General features: G+C 37.1%; 1 protein-coding gene and 1 non-coding gene across 2 annotated transcripts in view; both read left to right on the plus strand.

Annotated features, from left to right (window-relative positions):
• Positions 1–17,985, plus strand: part of FOCAD (focadhesin) — a 326,609-nt gene that overhangs the window by 254,395 nt on the left and 54,229 nt on the right. The window contains 5 exon segments of the mRNA XM_049769400.1: positions 2,537–2,573; positions 2,575–2,655; positions 5,581–5,631; positions 5,633–5,820; positions 9,440–9,529. Of these exon segments, the coding sequence (XP_049625357.1) occupies positions 2,537–2,573; positions 2,575–2,655; positions 5,581–5,631; positions 5,633–5,820; positions 9,440–9,529 (447 nt within the window).
• Positions 11,068–11,176, plus strand: LOC126027904 (U6 spliceosomal RNA). Its single transcript, XR_007502348.1, has one exon. It is a non-coding gene; the product is annotated as a U6 spliceosomal RNA (small nuclear RNA).

Raw genomic sequence — 17,985 nt, forward strand, 5'->3', positions numbered from 1 at the left:
CAATTATACTTATTTTTATTTATTTATTTTTTTTCTCTTCCTTTCTTCTCTTTCGTTATGTGCTATGCCATGTTTCTTAATTCAAGACCATGGCGTGATTTTTGTTTGTCTGTTTTTGTTTTATTTTTTTTCTACTTGTTTGTTTGTTTTGTCTGCTCTGTGTGGTGCTTATTGATATAGCTGGAGCCCTCACTGGATATTTGACACTTCTTTGGTACTAGTGGAGTGTTTCACCTACTTTTTCTCCATCTCCCAGATTGATGATGAGAGCCTTTAGAAGGGACTTCCGCCCATTTTCGGGGTATTAGACTCTTACCCCAGTTATTGCTTTTTTCCTCCTTCAAAACAAAACCACGCAACTTGAACTAGCTAGTCCTGACTCCAGATAGAGGGGGGGAAATAAGGGAGGCATCAGGACCAAACAGGTGCAAGACTACTAAGTAGTGGTTAGATACAGAGGGGGACCACATATTCTAGCCGCCCTGGGGTGAGGGAAAAGGAAAAGGGAGGTAGGGATAGAAACTGAGGCGTAGGGATGACAATTTGGCGATGGGAATCCCCCCTGATTTATGTAAATATGTACCTAAAATATTATTGTCAACAATATGTAAGCCACTATGATCAAAATAAAAATTTATATTAAAAAAAAAAAGTTGGGGAGTTTTCAGGTGCCAAAGAGATAGTAGAGGGGGTCTTACCATAAATATATGGCAAATCCAAGTTCAGTCCCCAGCATCCCATATGATTTCAGTAGTGATTGCCAAATACAGAGTTAGAATTAGCCAGTATTAACCTTTGCGTGTTTCTGGGTGTGGTCCAAATACCAGAACCAAACAGCCCCCCCCAAAGAGTTGGAGTTTTCAGTTGTCTTTTTAAATCTGTAAATGGCCAGTGATGAAAAATTACTTGTAGTGCTTGTATGATGCCAGGGGATCAGACCCAGGTTTTATGCATGCAGTTAATGCCCTTTGCTGAGCCATATCCCAGCCCCAACAACTAAAGATTTCAAGAAGAAAACCTTATGTTTTTTTTTGTTTGTTTTTGTTTTTGGGTCACACCCTGCAGTGCTCAGGGGTTACTCCTGGCTTTACGCTCAGAAATCGCTCCCGGTGGGCTCGGGGGATCATATGGGGATGCCAGGATTCGAACCACCGTCCTTCTGCTCGCAAGGCAAACACCTTAGCTCCTTGTTTTTATCCCCAAAGAATTAGTTCCAAAAACATTTACTAACTCTACACTGACCACCCTCATTCCCTCCTTTTTGAAAATAATTTGCCAGTAATTTACAGTATTGTATAGTAGTATAGAGAATATACAGTACTATTCAATATAGCTAAATATGTCTTATGGGATTCACAACACTCACCACCATACCTTCTGTGGCATCTCATCACCCACATACAAAACAGCGTTAGCTATTTTTCCTGCCACCCCTTTTTTCTTCCGGTAAACACCTAAGATTTTACTGAGTCTAGGAAGTTTATTATTTATCTGCCAGATTATTTTCTTTTGTGCTTCATCTTACATGTATTTGCACATTAATAAAACAAAATTCATCAAGTAAATTTGTTCACTTTTTAAATTTTTCTTTTCTTTTTTCTTTTTTTAATTTTTTTTCAATTAGCATTATTACCTCTTGTTTCTTTTATCCATTTTTCCCTGAGGGCAATATATTATCTTTTATAATGGCAGAGGTAGTATTCTACTGAAAATATAAAGAAACCAGAGTTTCTTTATCTGGTTTTTTATTGGTAGATATTTGGATAGATTCCATTTTTTGGCTATTGTGAAAAATACTGCTCTAAAATGTTGGATGCAAATATTCATTCATATTAGTGCTTTTTCTCTTTCTCATCCATTGACTTTGATAATTTGTCCCACCTGAGTGTTGTTATAGTATTAATGGATGTTTTGTGACTGTTACTTATTATGAAGGATTTATACATGGACGTGTTAAGAGATTACTCACAGCTCTGCTCAGGGATCACTCCTGGCAGTGCTCAGGGCACTATATTTACTGCCAGAGATTGAAGTAGGTGAGCTGTACATAAAGCTTGCATCTTCATACCTGTACTAACTCTCTAGGTCCTGTTTTCCTATCTAATTATCTAGGTACATGTTATATGGATTCTTGAATGAAAATTCATGGTAAAAGCTATCAGATGTTGGAAATGGTAACCATAACTTTGTAGGCTGCTTCATGATCTTTTTTGGTGAAATCCATGTGGGTCATAGAAATAAGAAATTTGGGGTTGCTGTCTCCTTTACAACTATTCTCTGAGAGCTTTTCTATGGGTTACTTTTGCAAACCCTATTCTCTCACCTCTTCAATTATTATATGTCCTGTTGGGGCATAGGCAAGAGGCATATTTGTTCAATACCTATCTATGTTATGCAGTACTGGTAGGGCAAAGTTGAATTTTATAATAGTCTTTAATTATTTAATACTGGAGGAGTTTATACATGAGGTATAGAAATAATGCTTAGGTTTTCACTTTTTTTCTATTACCATTTTATGTTTTTTCTTCATCTTCAGGTGCAACCCTAATTTCCTTTCAATGAAAGAGTGGGTTTTTTATGGTGTTTGATACTCTCCTGGTCATTGTGGATAGCCATTACCAACCCCGAGGACAACTTTTCTCCTGGTTTTATTATGTAAGTCTGAGAAATTTAAAAATTACTGATGTAAGGCTGAAAAAATTGTAGTGTGTAGGGCTAGGACATAGGGCATTTGTCTTGCATAGACCAACCTGGGTTTGCCCGTGTGTACTATCAGGGCGAAAAAAAAAAAAAAAAAAAAAAAGACTGGCAAATTCAAGGGTTGACTTTACTAATAGAGGGATCATGTGAATTTGTGATATAGTTACAAAGGGTTCCAGCATTATTGAGCCTAGTTTTCCTCTGGACAGGAGCAAGAAAATATTCCACTAGAAATTTACCTTAAGAGCATGAATGGGAAGAGTTCCCCAGTTTGTATCCGAGGATATTACTACCCCCTCCTGGATTATTCTAGCCCCAGCAGTGGTCTTGCCTACTTCTGAAAACACTGATATAGTAGTAATATCTGGATTTCAGCATTAGCTATATATTAGAATCATCCAGGAACTTTATATATAAAATCATGATATGTAGGGGGCTCGAGTGATAACACAATGGTAGGGCATTTTGCCTTGCACACGGCCGACCCAGGACAGACCCAGGTTCAATCTCCAGCATCCCATAGTGATTGCTGAGACAGGAGTAATCCCTGCACACTGCTGGGTGTGCCCCCAAAACCAATAAATAAACAAACAAACAATTATATGTAAGCCTGTCTCTGGTTTAATTACTTAGACAGCAGCATTTTAAAAAGTTTTAGTCACAGTTGAAAGCTACATTTGTACAATAAACATTGGCTAAAGATTAGGGATCCCAAGCTTCTAGCTAGAATTGTTTTGTATTTCAGGATATATGCGAGTATGAACAGTTTATTTTGATCTCTCAGGTCCTTTGTTTTCTTATTCAAAAAATTAGGGAAGTCAAAACTAATATACAGGTAATGTCCAATTTTTGCTCCTTGTTAATTCTATAACTGTTGTCTTGATACAAACTTAACCCAAGATCTTATTTTCCCTTACCCAAAATAAAGTTAAAAAACCTATGTTTTTGCTAGTTCCCTAAAAGATCACAAAAATCTAAATGAATTAAGAAAAACAGTGTTTTGAAAATTGAAATACTCTATATACAAAGTAATATATTTGTTGGTCATTTAAAAAACATTCACGTTACTTAATGATTCTCTTTCTTTGCTTATTTTCTAAGATTCAAAACATTTTGAAAATGTTTGCTTAGGTTTTGTTTTCCCTCTATTACTTGCAGTACGTACTTTATTTCTGTATTTGCTAGGAATTGTTTAGTCCTACTCTATCACTATCCATTGCTCAGGGAATTATGATGATCATGGGACAATCAGCTGAGTGGCAGAGGATTATAGTTGATTTGAATAAAAATATCGCACAGGTTTTGAACTGTTGCTAAGATCATAAATTTAGCCCCAAACTCCATTGCCCTGGGCTTTAGATCTTCTTTGCACAACATTTTGTATGTCTCTGCCCTCCTGCCCTTGGAAAGACCTGGTATGTATTCATGTGGGGCTTAAGATCTAGAACTAATTTTTTTCATTTTGCTAGATGACAAAAAAAATGACTTAGTCAATACTGTTTAAATAAATTAGAAGGAAGATTTTGTTTATAGAAGTATTTCTTTATGATAATTTGCTTTCTGACAGAAGTTTTCTAATTTCTTTAAGGTGTCTTTAACAAATGTGTATATAGTTTTATCTGGACAGGATATCACATGGAATTTCTAATAATGCTGCTTAGTTCTTGCAAACCAATAAAAATAATCTCTTTACTAGTCAGAGTGGCCCCCCTTACCTCTGCGATTTTCGCGTTATTATACTTTTTCAAATTTCTCTTTCAGAAGTCACTTGCTTTATTTCAGTGTCCTGGCAACTGGGTCATTTTGAGTACTAATATTGCTGTTACAATAGTGTTATATTAGCTCAAAGAATACCTTAGCATATTTTTGATTCTTTATCCTTAAAGCACTAAGGCTTAGAAAGCAAATAGGCATAGAATTAAAAACACCTCTTAATGTACTTGGACTGCAAGGGGACAACACAGCCTTTATAGTGTGTCTGAAAATTTGAAGTGGATAATAGTGAGGAATGATAAACGGGCTTTCTTCCCCCACTTGAGACACATTTATAAAAGTATATAGTGTCTGGTAGAGCACTCCAACACGGGAATGTTGCAAAGGCCCTGTCAGTTTATTAGGGCTGTTATTCATTTCTTTCCCCATAATTACATATAGGAAGGGGCATATAGAGCTCTCCATTTCATTTTGAATAGCTGGTTATTGCTTTGTATTGCTTTGTAACCAGAGGCTTTCAGGATTTCAACTTCCTTTTTAATTAAAAGGAATTAACCCCCTGTAGGAAATAATCCATCTACTGGGAAGCATTCCCACCAAAAATTGTAGGAGAACTGCCAATAGATCCCTGTATTCAACTTACACTTATTCCTCCATAGCAAACCTTAAGCTTTCCCCAACCCTACCCCCTACTGCCCTCCCCTTGCCCTGAAAACCCCTGACTTTCTGAACATTTTCTCCAAGCTTAGATAGCTTTGCTCTGCTTTTGTTGTTATTGTTGGTGGTGGTGGTCTGTTTTGTTTTAGATTTTATTTTTATATACACATGTAGGCTTTTAGAACACCTAAAATTGTTTCAGGCTTTCTAGTGAGGAAATTGATTGCTTTTCAAGAGGACACTTACATTTCTTTTTCATTTAAAAGGATACAGTTAATTAACTGATCATTGAGAAGCAAGTTGTGCAGTAAGCATTGAAATTTAACCTTTAGACAAATGGAAATAGAATTTGTTTTAAATTCCACTTTTTCTTTTTTTTTTTGGGTGGACAGGGATGGGTCTCAAAGAACCTATTATTTTTTATATAGTTCTTTCCTGACAGGTGTGCTACTTCCTTCCTGTTTTAAACAAAAGGCCAACCCCTTGTTTTCTTTCTTTGGAATGTCCTAGAAATCCTATTCTGGTGAAAACACTGCAAGTGCCATTGCCCGTTCTGCTGCCAGCCACGTCTTTGTCTCTCCTTGTGCCCGTTTTCATTATCTCTTGCAAAGAGAAGGTTGAGGAAATTCTGAACATGCTGACTGCCAGGTTACCTGGGAAACCAAGTGCTGATGAATCTCAGGCTGTGCAAATCCACATGGGCCTGGCTTTGGGGATGTTTCTCTCTCGCTTGTGTGAGGAGAAACTCAGGTACAGTATATGAAAATATTTCTTCTTTTTCCATTGGGTGATTCAGCTGAAGGATTTCCACACACATACATAAACATTATATCTGAACAATGTGTGGTTGATAAACTTTTGGAGATGGGCAAGCTCATCCTTTATTCTCCCTTGTAAGTGAATTTGTCTTTCTGAAATACCATCACATAGATATTAATGTCTTTAAAAGGGTTGCTCTTATTAAAGTGATTGATTGCTTGAAAATCATTTCATGCTTAGATGAAAGCCCTGGATACATCTGCATGATATATAGAATGAAAAGTCTAGTCTCATGGTGCTATAAATAAAAAAAAAGAGTTCTTTTCTTCCTGGGTTATAAGGGTGAAATAATTGCTGCTTTGTATTGATATGACTGTAAAGTGGGAGGAAAGGGTTGAGTATCCTTATGCCTAGCATGCTGGGTATCACTGTATGACTGGAACTGCCTGTACCCAGTTTAAAAAATCACTTTTATCCTGTGCCCTGGCTATATTTTTATAATCCTTAAGGAGTCTTAATTTTTGCATATTCTACTGTGTGCTTTATTTAGTTTGATTGCTCATTTTTGGTCTGCTAGCTTTACCCTTGAATGAAGCTAATGGAATATCAAAGGCACATGTGGAAAATTTCACTAAAAGGGAAAGTTTTTGTGCATGAAGCTACTTTAGTTGTTGTTCTTCATTATATCTATTCTTGATTTTATAACAGCTCTTAGAATCTTATATATCCAGATTGATGATAGTGTGATACAGCATGAATATTTGAGTATCATGAATATTTAGATGTAACAGACTTGGAATTTAGCCTCATTTTTCTGCATTGGAAATAAAATAGTAGGGAGCAATCTCCCTGTTGTGATGTTAGATATCCTTAAGCTTCCCTTGCCAGAAATTAAGTTTCTGTCCAGAGGCAAAACAGTGTTGAGATGGATCAACTGGGTGGCATTAGGCTATGTTTAGATTTCAGTTTGAAAGCATGGGTTGAGTTTACATTGGTAATTCCCATAGCTTGTGGTGTCTCCAATATGTGAAACCCTTGTAAAACATTGCTATTGATCTAGGGAAATACAACGTTTTAAATGATTGTTTTTAGCTCATGAAAACATCTGTCAAATAACTTAGTCTTGATCATTATATGTGAAACATACCCAAATTTGTTCTGTTCACTGCTTTAGAATATAGGTAAGCCTGAGTCTGGGCATGAACAAAAGTCTCCCTTTACATGTGAATTTCCTGGTTGTGTGTCTTGTGAATGTGACAGGATTACAAGATATTTTTCTAGACACTTAAAACTTAAAAGTGGGGGCCTAGAGAGAAATTACAGAGATAAAGCACCTATCTTGCAAGTGGCTGACTCGGGTTTGATCTGTGGCTCCACATATAGTCCCCCATCTCCTCACCCCCAAAGCATTGCCAGGAGTGATTCCTGAGCACAGAGCCATGAGTAAGCACTAAGCACATATGGGTATAGTCTGAAAACAAAACAAACAAAACTCAAATAAATAAAGTAAAACTTCAAAGTGATTTTCCCCTTTTGTTATTGTGCTTTGTTTGTTTGTTTGTTTGTTTTTGGGGGGTCACACCCGGCAGCGCTCAGGGGTTGCTCCTGGCTCTACGCTCAGAAATCGCTCCTGGCAGGCTTGAGGGACCATATGGGATGCTGGGATTTGAACCACTGTCCTTCTTCATGCAAGGGAAATGCCTTACCTCCATGCTATCTCTCCGGCCTTTTATTGTGCTTTAAATGGGAGTCATCATCATAAGTGTTCACACTCTGCCTTCAATGCCTTTCCAATCAGTATTGTCTTACAACTTAGAATGAGCCCATCCTGGTCAGTTTTAAGTAACTCATTTAATCTTAGTCTGGCTCTGCCTCTGATTCCTTGGTTTACTAATTTAGAATGAGATAATGATAGCACAGGGCTTCACAAGTTTGCATTTGTGGTTAAGTCATGCTCCCTGGAGACATCTAAGATGATTCACCCAGAACATTAATTCTTGGCTCCCAGATTGTACACCCCTCTGCCCTCTATTTTATTGGGTTTTGTACCACAGGATATCCTGGGGAGAGATACCAGGAAGCTCTTCTCAGGGCTGAGTATTTGCAGAATCGCTATAAACTTTAACTTTGCCCTCCTGATTTTCTGCTTGATGGCACCATTCTTTATACCAGTATATTAATATTGGAGGCACACTATCCATGCCTCCACCTGTCTCATTTTTAGAGCAGAGGTATATGAAGTTTGTTAGTATTAATACATTTTTTTGCTAAATATCAAAAATGTTGCTGGATGACTTGCTTTTGTTTTTTGTTAATTTTATGCTTGTCCCATATTTTGAAATTGTTGACTTTGACTAGCCCATGATATAAAATAAGTGGCTTCAGTAGTCCCTTCTGGGAAAAAAAAAAATTAGCAAAATATGTTGATCTCAGGCATGAAAAATCACCATATGGAAGAGAATTATTACAACCAAATCAGAATTTAAATTCCAGTCTAAAATGTATTCAGAATTCATCTTACCCCAAAGCTGCTTGTTCCTGTCATGATTCCCAGGAGATACTAGGTTAGGATATTTAACTGTATTTTTACTGCAGAGAATAGCTATAATAGTACTTATGTAGTCAAAGCTATTGTGTGTGTGTGTGTGTGTGTGTGTGTGTGTGTGTATACAATATCATACTTCATCTCAGGTAAAACCACTATAGTCTTGGTTTTGAGAAGACATTATGTTAAGTTCTCTGTGAGTGGTTGGCATTCCTGGTGCTACATTCCTCTGAATATGGTCAGAGACAGCAACATGAAGGAAGGAGAGCAGGCATGTAGGAACTGTTTGATAATAAAGTGTCAGTGATGAAACCCACAACTATACCTGGAATAAACAGCCAGAGAGCTGCTTTTCCATTTTACTTTATTAGACAAAACAATGAGAAAAATGACTATTTATAAGGCAGAAAATTATGGAGCTGGTCCTCCTCCCTCTTTTTAAAACTGTATGTATAATAGAACTTGTAAAGTCCATAGTTTAAAATATTAAAACAGAGCAGACTTTGCAAGAGATTTAAAATGATTATTGGTAATACTAGCTTACTTGATCTTAAATATTCTAAAGAAAATTAAGTTAGCATTTAAAAAAAAGTTTTAATTCTTTCTGGTTCTTCTCAGTGATTTAAATTTTTTAAACTTTAGAAATATAAAAATAGGAACCAGAGCAATAGTATAGCATGTAGGAAAATTGACTTTTCCATAGTTATCTGAGTTTGATACCTGACATCTGATATGGTCTCCAGAGACTGCCAGGAATGATTCCTGAATGTGGAGCCAGTAGTATAAGCAGAGCCAGGTATGACTGAAAAAACAAACAAACCAAGGACAAAAATAGTAGTTTGGGCTTTATTTTTTTAATTTGCACTTCTATTATAATACTCAGAAGCCTTATATTGAATAAATTCTGATTCTATTTTTCTTCTTAAAATAAGCTTATTTAATCACCAATATTGTCATTACCTTGTGTTAAAAATAAATTCAGGCATTTTCAGTCAAATACTAAAGCAAAATGTTATACATTATTGAATGATTCTAAATAATTTATTTTTTCTTCTTGGTTCTCAGTGATATGTCTGGTCAACAAATGAATCTTCTTCTAATGAAGTCTTTGGACGCCCTGGAAAATTGCTGCTTCGACACTAATCTTGAATATAAGTATGTTGATTCCATATTCTCTCTAACAGACACAGATTGGTTTCATTATTTAAAATGTTTCATTTTCAGGTGCCGAGCAATAGCACAATGGTAGGGCATTTTTCTTTCACACAGCTGACCCTGTACGGACCTAGGTTTGATCCCCGGCATCCTATATGGTCCCCCAAGCCAGAGCAATTTCTGAGCGCATAGCCATGAGTAACTCCTGAGCATCACCAGGTGTGCCCCACCCAAAAAAAAAAAACCCAAAAAACAAAGAAGTTTCATTTTCTGGTGAAATAAATATTTATAGAGCAGACTTTGAATTCCTATGCAGAACTTTCAGTATCAAATCTATAATTAAAATTTACTTTTTTCAAACAGTGTTTCAACAATTGATAATTTGCTTTGATACAAAGTCATAAATGCTATTCTGTGACTATTATTAAATTACTAATGCCCTAGTACTCTTTTAGACTTACAATATGAAAGCATATTTTTAGAACTAGTGTGCCTGACTTAACCTTTTTAAAGATCTGGGGAGAGCCAGAGAGAGAGTTTTGTTGATAAGTGCTTGCCTTGCTTGTAGCTGGCCTGGCTGGTTCAAGACCAGGCAGCATGTATGGTCCCCACTAGCACTGCCAGAAGTGATCCCTGAGCACAGTGCCTGGAGAAACCTCTGAGCACAGCGGTATGGCTCTAAACCTAAACAAACAAATAAAGATAACAATGTTTGTAACAACTCTGAATTAAAGAGCCTTTCTTTGACTTACCCTTGTGTAACTTCCTCAATATTTGTCACTCCTTCCCAACAGACTATCTGATTTTTTGTTTGTTTTTGTTTTTTTGGGCCACACCAGTGATGCTCATACTTATGGTTATGTGTTCAGAAATTTCTCCTGGCTTTGGGGACCATATGGGATGCCAGAGATAGAATCGAGGTCCTTCTTAGGTTAGCTGTGTAAAAGGCAAATGCCCTACCGCTGTGCCATCATTCAGGCTCCGACAATATGCTTTTTAAAGATTTTTACCTATGAAGCGTAATTTCTTTTTGTTGTTTTGTTTTGTTTTGTTTTGTTTTTGAGCCACACCTGGCGGTGCTCAGGGGTTACTCCTGGCTCTGCACTCAGAAATCGCTCCTGGCAGGCTCAAGGGACCATATGGGATGCGGGGTATCAAATCTGTGTCTGTCCCAGGTCTCTGCATGCAAGGCAAATGCCCTACCACTGTGCTCTGTCTCCAGCCCCATAAGCTTATAATCTTAATTTATTTTTTTCATACTGGTCATGGAGGATAACAAAAATGAAAAGAAACTATCAGGAAAGAATACCACAGGGGCCAGAGGGAGAGATAATGGTGAAGTACATATCCAAGGTCCTGAGTTCTGTTCCCTGCACCACACACTGCATTCCAACACAGTGCCTCCGAGTACTCTTAGTGACCCTGCCAGGCACAAGGAAGAGTTGCCTGAGGATCCCACCTAAGCACCGCTGGGTTTGGCTCTGACTTTTTATAACAGTATTAGCTAAGGATTATTTTTTTCAATATCCATATTTAGAATGCTCACTTCGGCAGCACATATACTAAAATTGGAACGATACAGAGAAGATTAGCATGGTCCCTGTGCAAGGATGACATGCAATTTCCACATTTAAAAACTTCATGTTTGAATCCTCTGATATCTAAGAAATTCCAGGAATTTCTAAGAAATTTTAAGTTTCTAAGAAATTCATCCAGTGACAGAACCTACAATTTTATTAGTTTATTTATTTTCTTGCATTTTGGGGCATTGAATTAAATCAACTTACGAATTAAATCAGCGTTCATACATAAATTCCAGTCTTGAGGAACTTAAAATATAAAAGTGGTATAAAATCTAAAAGTATGGACCATTTTGAGGGGCTTAAAAAGGTTTTGAGTTGACAAAAGAGTAGAAGTATCTGCACAGATCGAGTTTTCATGAATAAAGTAAACGCTTCACTTAGGTGGCAGTTATGAAATCTTTCAGGGGCAGGCTAAGGTTGGATAAGAACCAGTGATACCCACCTAGTTTATCAAACACTTTAGAGATAAGTGACATCCCAAAGAGTGTTGTTTTGATTATGGGAAGAGACAGGCAAGGGGCACGATAGAAGTCTCTTGATGGAGAAGGACAGGGTCATTTGTTCTGAGTTCAATGAAGATGTGAGGTTTGTGGCCAAGTACAGGTGTTGGCGGTTGCCTTTTTTCATTATAACCAAAGAGTAAGACATTTTTCTGTGTTTCTTTATGTTTCTTATTCTCTCGCTTTTCCCACCAGCCTACAAAAAGGTGTGTATCATATCTGTGGTTCGGGAGACTACAGAATTGGGAAAGTGTAATATTCATCTATTATCTCCCTTAGTTTACTGGAATGTTTTTTTAATGATTCTTTTACATTTATTTAAAGAAAATAGTTGACATAGTTGAGCATAATACTTTTGTTTCCAGATATTGAAAATATAGAAAGAAAAATAAAAAAGAAGAGAATAAGAAAGTTAGAAGGGGGGGGGCAAAGAGATAGCACAACGGTAGGGCATTTGCCTTGCAAGCAGCGGACCCAGGACAGATAGTGGTTCAGTGGTTCGAATCCCGGCATCCTATATGGTCCTTCATGCCTGCCAGGAGCAATTTCTGAGCACAGAGCCAAGAGTAACCCCTGAGTGCCACTGGGTGTTGCCCAAAAACAAAAAAATTAGAAGGAAAAAAGAAGTACAATAGCGAGCACATTTGTGAAAATTATTGTATCTTCAATTAAAGTCATTAATTCAATGGCATAAGGTTTAGTAAGCTTGTGTTAGCTTTCCATTCTGTTAAATTGGTATGCTCCTTTAGGGATGACAGCATTAAACAAATGAAGTTGTCCAGAGAGAGAGATTCAGAATGCTTTTTACTAATACTGCAATTTTATGGGATGTGTACTTAGCTGCTAGGTGGTCTCCTGGAAGAATATAAATATGGGGAGGTGCCTGCACTTGCTCCAAAAAGCCCTAAATCAGCCCCCCCCCCCAAATAGGTTGTACTTGGATTTGTCAGATTGGTGTCCCCAAAGGGAATCATAGTGGGTTAGTGATGAGTCAGGTTTATCAGGAAAATGGTGAATGTGGGTGTTGGAGGCAACAGATGTAGCTTTGGCAGGGCAGGGGCTTGGCCTACCCAGTCTTTCTGAGATGGCTCACTTTCAGCTGTGTGGATCAGTATACCCATGATCTTTCATCTTTCATGATTTACATCTTGTTTGAGAAAAGAGTGAGCCTCTGGAGCTGGCCCAGTTTGAACATGGCGACTCAGAATGTTTTTTTAATTTAAGGAGGACTTTGGAGATAACTAAAATGACCTTCAAGTTGACTGTTAAATGCATTTTAAAACTTCAAACGGCGAAGAATTTTTAACTTTTAAATTGTTCTTGTCATTACTAAGATTCTTATATTTTTCTTTCTTGCCTTCTATAAGAAGGTTGGAATTTCCTGGGGGTGCTTGGGACTTACTTTGTATTCAGGAATCACTTCTGGTGGGTGCTCAGCAGGTCATATGTGGTGCTGTGGATCAAACCCATGTTCGATGCTTGTAAAGCAAGCACCTTACTCTCTCCTATCTCGCCAGCCCTCTTTCTTGCCTTTTTAACGATCTGTATGTTTGGGAGAGTGAAGTTCTAGTCAGGGGAACTAATCCTAACTGAGCAAAGGGAATATCAGAAATGTCCTTTCATTAAAATCTTAAGTTTTTCCAAAAAAGCAAACAAACAAACAAAAAAACACAAGTCTATTTGCTCTTACAGTACTTTATGGATATTAATGACTTGTTCTCTTTGGATTTAGGTTTATGTAATACAGAACAGCTGCATATGGCATAAGGCATATCCACTCTCATTTCCCATTTCCCTTGTAATTAAGTTCTTATTACTGAAACAAGAGTCATCACTTTGGTTTGCAGATTAAAAAAAAGTGAGTCTCAAATAGGAGATAGGTTGAAGGTCACACTTTATCAAAGGAAAGAGAGAAAAGGAACTTTAGTTATCTAGTTTAAAAGCCATTTCTTTTGATTCAAAGATTAGTATGGAGGATGAACACATTTCAATAGAAAGTAGTTTGACATTTGATAGTATTGGTTTGATTTTGTTTTTATTTTTTTTTTTACTGGCATGCAGGTGTTGCCCATATTAAGAAAAAAATTAAAAAGCAATTTTTGCATACAAAATGCAGGATCGGGCCCTTGACTTGCACACTACAGATCCCAGTTTGATCCTCAGCATGCCCCCCAAGCCTACCAGGAATTATCCCTTAATGCAGAGCCAGGAGTAAGCCTTGAACATCACTGTGTAAAACTCAAAAAAACAACAACAAAAAGGAAAAGCAATTCTAACTGGGCCCATCCTCCTAGCATCAAGTATTCCCATCTACTGAAATTGAAGGAGTCTAGAGCAGTGGATGTCCTTCCCTCACCCCACAAGTGGAATAGTAGAAACATTGCCAGGCGTTAGTTAATAGATTTGGGAAATACTACATCAAGTAACAGAATTCACCCAGAGCAAATTCACCATGCTTTCCCGATTTAATGGGCTCATCCCTGCTGAGAAAAGTAAGCACCTAGTCTACTAGGTCGGTGTCATTTTTACTTACATTTTGCTGCCATCTAGTGGTCGCTCTTCTGCCATTGCAATCCTCACAGCCCTAACCAGGCATGTTATCCATCAATGACGCGAGTGTTGGTTAATTGATATCGAGCTTTTACAAATACGATAACGTTTCTATAGTGCTTTGTAAAGGGGCAAAGTGCTATACAAATGTTAACAGTTATTAGAGCTAATTATTATATAGCCTTAGTACTTAATCTGAAGAATCTTCTACAATTAATAAGGGAATTGAAGATTCCTTTCCAGTTAATTTTAGAAAATATGTCTCATGATATTTCAGTTGACATAGCAACACATACATCAGAATAGCATAGCTCTGAAGTTTCAAAGTATCTTTTCACCAATGATATTTCCATATGTTTGGATGAGAGTCTCAAATAGGTGGTAACTTGTAGGGAATTTGAAAACTCACCTTATCTTTTTCATATACAGTACTCTAATGGAAATTTTATGTGAGCAATTTTCAAATCTCGATTTTATACATAAGATCATACTTTGTTTCCATTTCATTTAAGATACCAACACTTTTAACTCTTTTTGTTTTCATGGACAGAAAATGTGAGAGGTCTCATTGCCTGAGCTATTCTTGGTTTAGTGCTAGCAGACAACACAAAGGGAAGCTAGAGTGAAGCAACTGTGTGGAAAGAAAGACTAAGCACCTGGAAGAATCCTTAAGACTGAAGATAAAAATAAACATCAAAATGTAGAAGCTTGGGGAAATCAAGAGGAAACCAGTAATTTAGCTTTAGATCTGCTTTTCGGGTACATGTTATAAAAATAAGACAAAGTAAAAAGAAAACAGGGCTGGCACAAGAGCAAAGAGGTAGGGTGTTTGCCTTGCATGAAGCCTGCCCAGGACAGACTGGGTTCAATTCCTGCATTCCATATGGTCCCCTGAGCCAGCCAGGAGTGATTTCTGAGCACAGAATAACCCCTGAGCACTGCCGAGCATGACTAGAAAACCAAAAAAAGAAAAAACAAAAGACATATCATAGGTTAGAAACATATATCTTCAAGTCAAGTCCATAGTCAGTATGCAAAGAACCCTCAAGATTCAAAATAAACCAAGCCAATAAAATATAGAAGAAAGATCTGAGGGACTTGGAATGTGGCTTAACAGTTGAGTACTTGCCTGCAGATAAGAGAACTTAACTCTTTAAATCACTGAAAAAGGAAAAAAGGATAGAAATACACTTCACCAAAGAAGACATAGAGATGGAAAAGACCAAAATTACTAGTCATCAAGGAAATGCAAATTAAAATCTCAATAAATATATTTACCTTCTCATATTTATTGACAATTGGTTGACACTTATAGATTATTTATATGTATAAGTAGTCAAATAAATACCTTTGTAGTATGACTAAAATAATTTGTGAATGACAAGCTTGCCCAACAAGAATTATACTGTGATAATTCATGGGTGATGGTGAATCTTCATCTGTCTTTTTCCTAATATCCTTTAAGATGTAAGAGAAGAGGTTTCAAATCAGAGGGTAGGAGATTTTAGTGTGTCCAGAACAAATCTCCAGAACAAAATTTGGACATCACCCATTTTTTGAAAAAGGTGAACTTCAGAGCTGACTTGTGATTTTAATTTTTTAATTAATTTATTTGGTTTTGGGGCCATACCAGGAAATGCTTGTGGGTTACTTCTGGCTCTACATTCAGGAATAACTCCTGGTGGTGCTCTGGTGGTTATGTTGGGGATAGAACCCTGGTCAGCCACATATCTGCTATACAATCTCTCTAATAACTCCCTTACAAACTTTGAGAAATAACTTTTCCCACAAAATCCAATGTCCCCCTTTCAAATTATTCAAGCAAAGTATAAAAATTGGTTTTCTTGACTGAGTCCTGGATGATGTATTCAGTGAATTTTACCTAAAACTCATGAGCTTTGTCTCTGACTAAACATAAGAATCAGAGCCCTCAAGAATGTAGCTTAGTCAGTGGTTGCACACTTACTTCCTATGTATGTGAAGACCTAGGTTTGATCTCGGCACCCCCAGTTCCCAAAAAGGTATATATATTTTTTTAATGTCTGTACATTTTCTCTCCCCTGGAAGTCCTCTTGAAACTCTGCTTTTGGTCAGTTCTTTGGCACTCAATAAATATTGGTTGATGGCCTGTCTTTACCAAACCATCACTGTTCTATAGTAATAAAAACAACAACAACAGAAAAGACATCCATTGCCATGGGACTTGCAGACTAGTGAGAGATTTAGACAATAATTTCAACCTCCCTTAAATAATCCTCATCCGAATTTATAATTAAAATTATTTGAAATAAATTAGTACAGGTACCAGGAGAGTACCAAAGATTTCTTGTTGTACAAAGGAAGGTGTCCTAGAGGCAGTGACATTTGAAATCTGAAGCATAAGAAACACAGAGAGCTAAAAGTCAAGTTTTTCAAAGAATCAATCCAACTTTATGTTTTTGTCTAGTTTAAGTTTTTCAATGCGTTCTTAGAGAAAGGCAGCAGAAACAAAGAGAAAAACTTCCTGACTGAAACAAAGACTATAAACTTAGATTTTGGGGCCACATCCTGTTACTTAGGGGTTACTCCTGGTATACGCTCAGAAAATGCTCCTGGCTTGGAGCCAGAGCAATAGCACAAGGGTAGGGCATTTGCCTAGCATGTGGCTGACCCAGGATGGATCTGGGTTCTATCCCAGCCTTTTTCTTTTTATCGAATTATGATTTGTCTCAAAAGCAGGCAGTATGCAGGTGTTAAACATTGATTTAAAAATTTCATGATGCTTGTTGAGTTTGCTATTTCATTCATGTTAACTGGAACAGAATTTCTTACTAAAGATGAGATATCTCCACAGTCCCTTCTTCACAAAAAAAATTTCTAATGTCATTATTGTTGGACTATAGAAAATTACACTTGAGATATATTGCCTTCTTGTTTTTGTTTTTCTTTGACTTTTTTCTTTTTTTGCCATGCCTGGCATTGTTTTAGGGCCCTATGTCTTCACTCAGGAATCAATCCTGGTGGATTTCAGGGGACTAGCGGGTGCTGAGGATTAAACACTGTTTGGCCATATGCTTAGCAAAGGGCTGTGCCAAGATATTGCCTTCTTAGTGGCATTTCAGTACGGCAGTATGTCAGGCATGAGAGGAGTATTGTATTTGGCATATGGAACAGAAGACAGCAATCAGAAGTTCCCATCTTATGTTTCTGCTGTGCTGGAGACCTTGTGCAAAACCAGATTCATTTTTAGTTTTGGGGAGTGTTTCTTACCCTGATGTGGACATTGCCTTTGCACCAAGGTTTTGGGGAAGTAACTAACATACTTAAAAAACTATGTGAAATTGCCTGGTGGTTAGCTAAGGAGAGAGATACAATTTCAGAACAAAATGATCTAACATGCAGGTGTTGTATGTTATTGGAGAAACTAACTGAAAAGTGTTCTCAGGCAGCAGGTATTATGACTAGAGGACATCAGAATAGTGTAAGATGATGTTTGAAAAAATCAATATTTCTTCAACATGGGGGAAAAAAACACCATGAGTTGTTTTTCAGAAACCATGAAGACAAAATCTTTTTTTAAGGAAGTTTTTTATCACACAGGCTGCATTATCTTACCATACTAAACTAGAAGTTTTTGGGGAGAACAATTATTTTCTTTAAATGAATATGCATTCTTTCAGGAGAAATGGAACACAAAGCCCACACTTCCAATTGAATTGTCACATACGGGTAACTTTTGACAACCTGTCATTTGCCCATTTTCTCTTCTGACCCAGTGTACTTGGAGGAATCAGAGGGGAGAAGAGGATTAATGTCATTGTGCACAGACAAATACAGTTTCATG

This window comes from Suncus etruscus, chromosome 1 (assembly GCF_024139225.1).
Source record: "Suncus etruscus isolate mSunEtr1 chromosome 1, mSunEtr1.pri.cur, whole genome shotgun sequence".
NCBI classification, from domain to species: Eukaryota; Metazoa; Chordata; class Mammalia; order Eulipotyphla; family Soricidae; genus Suncus; species Suncus etruscus.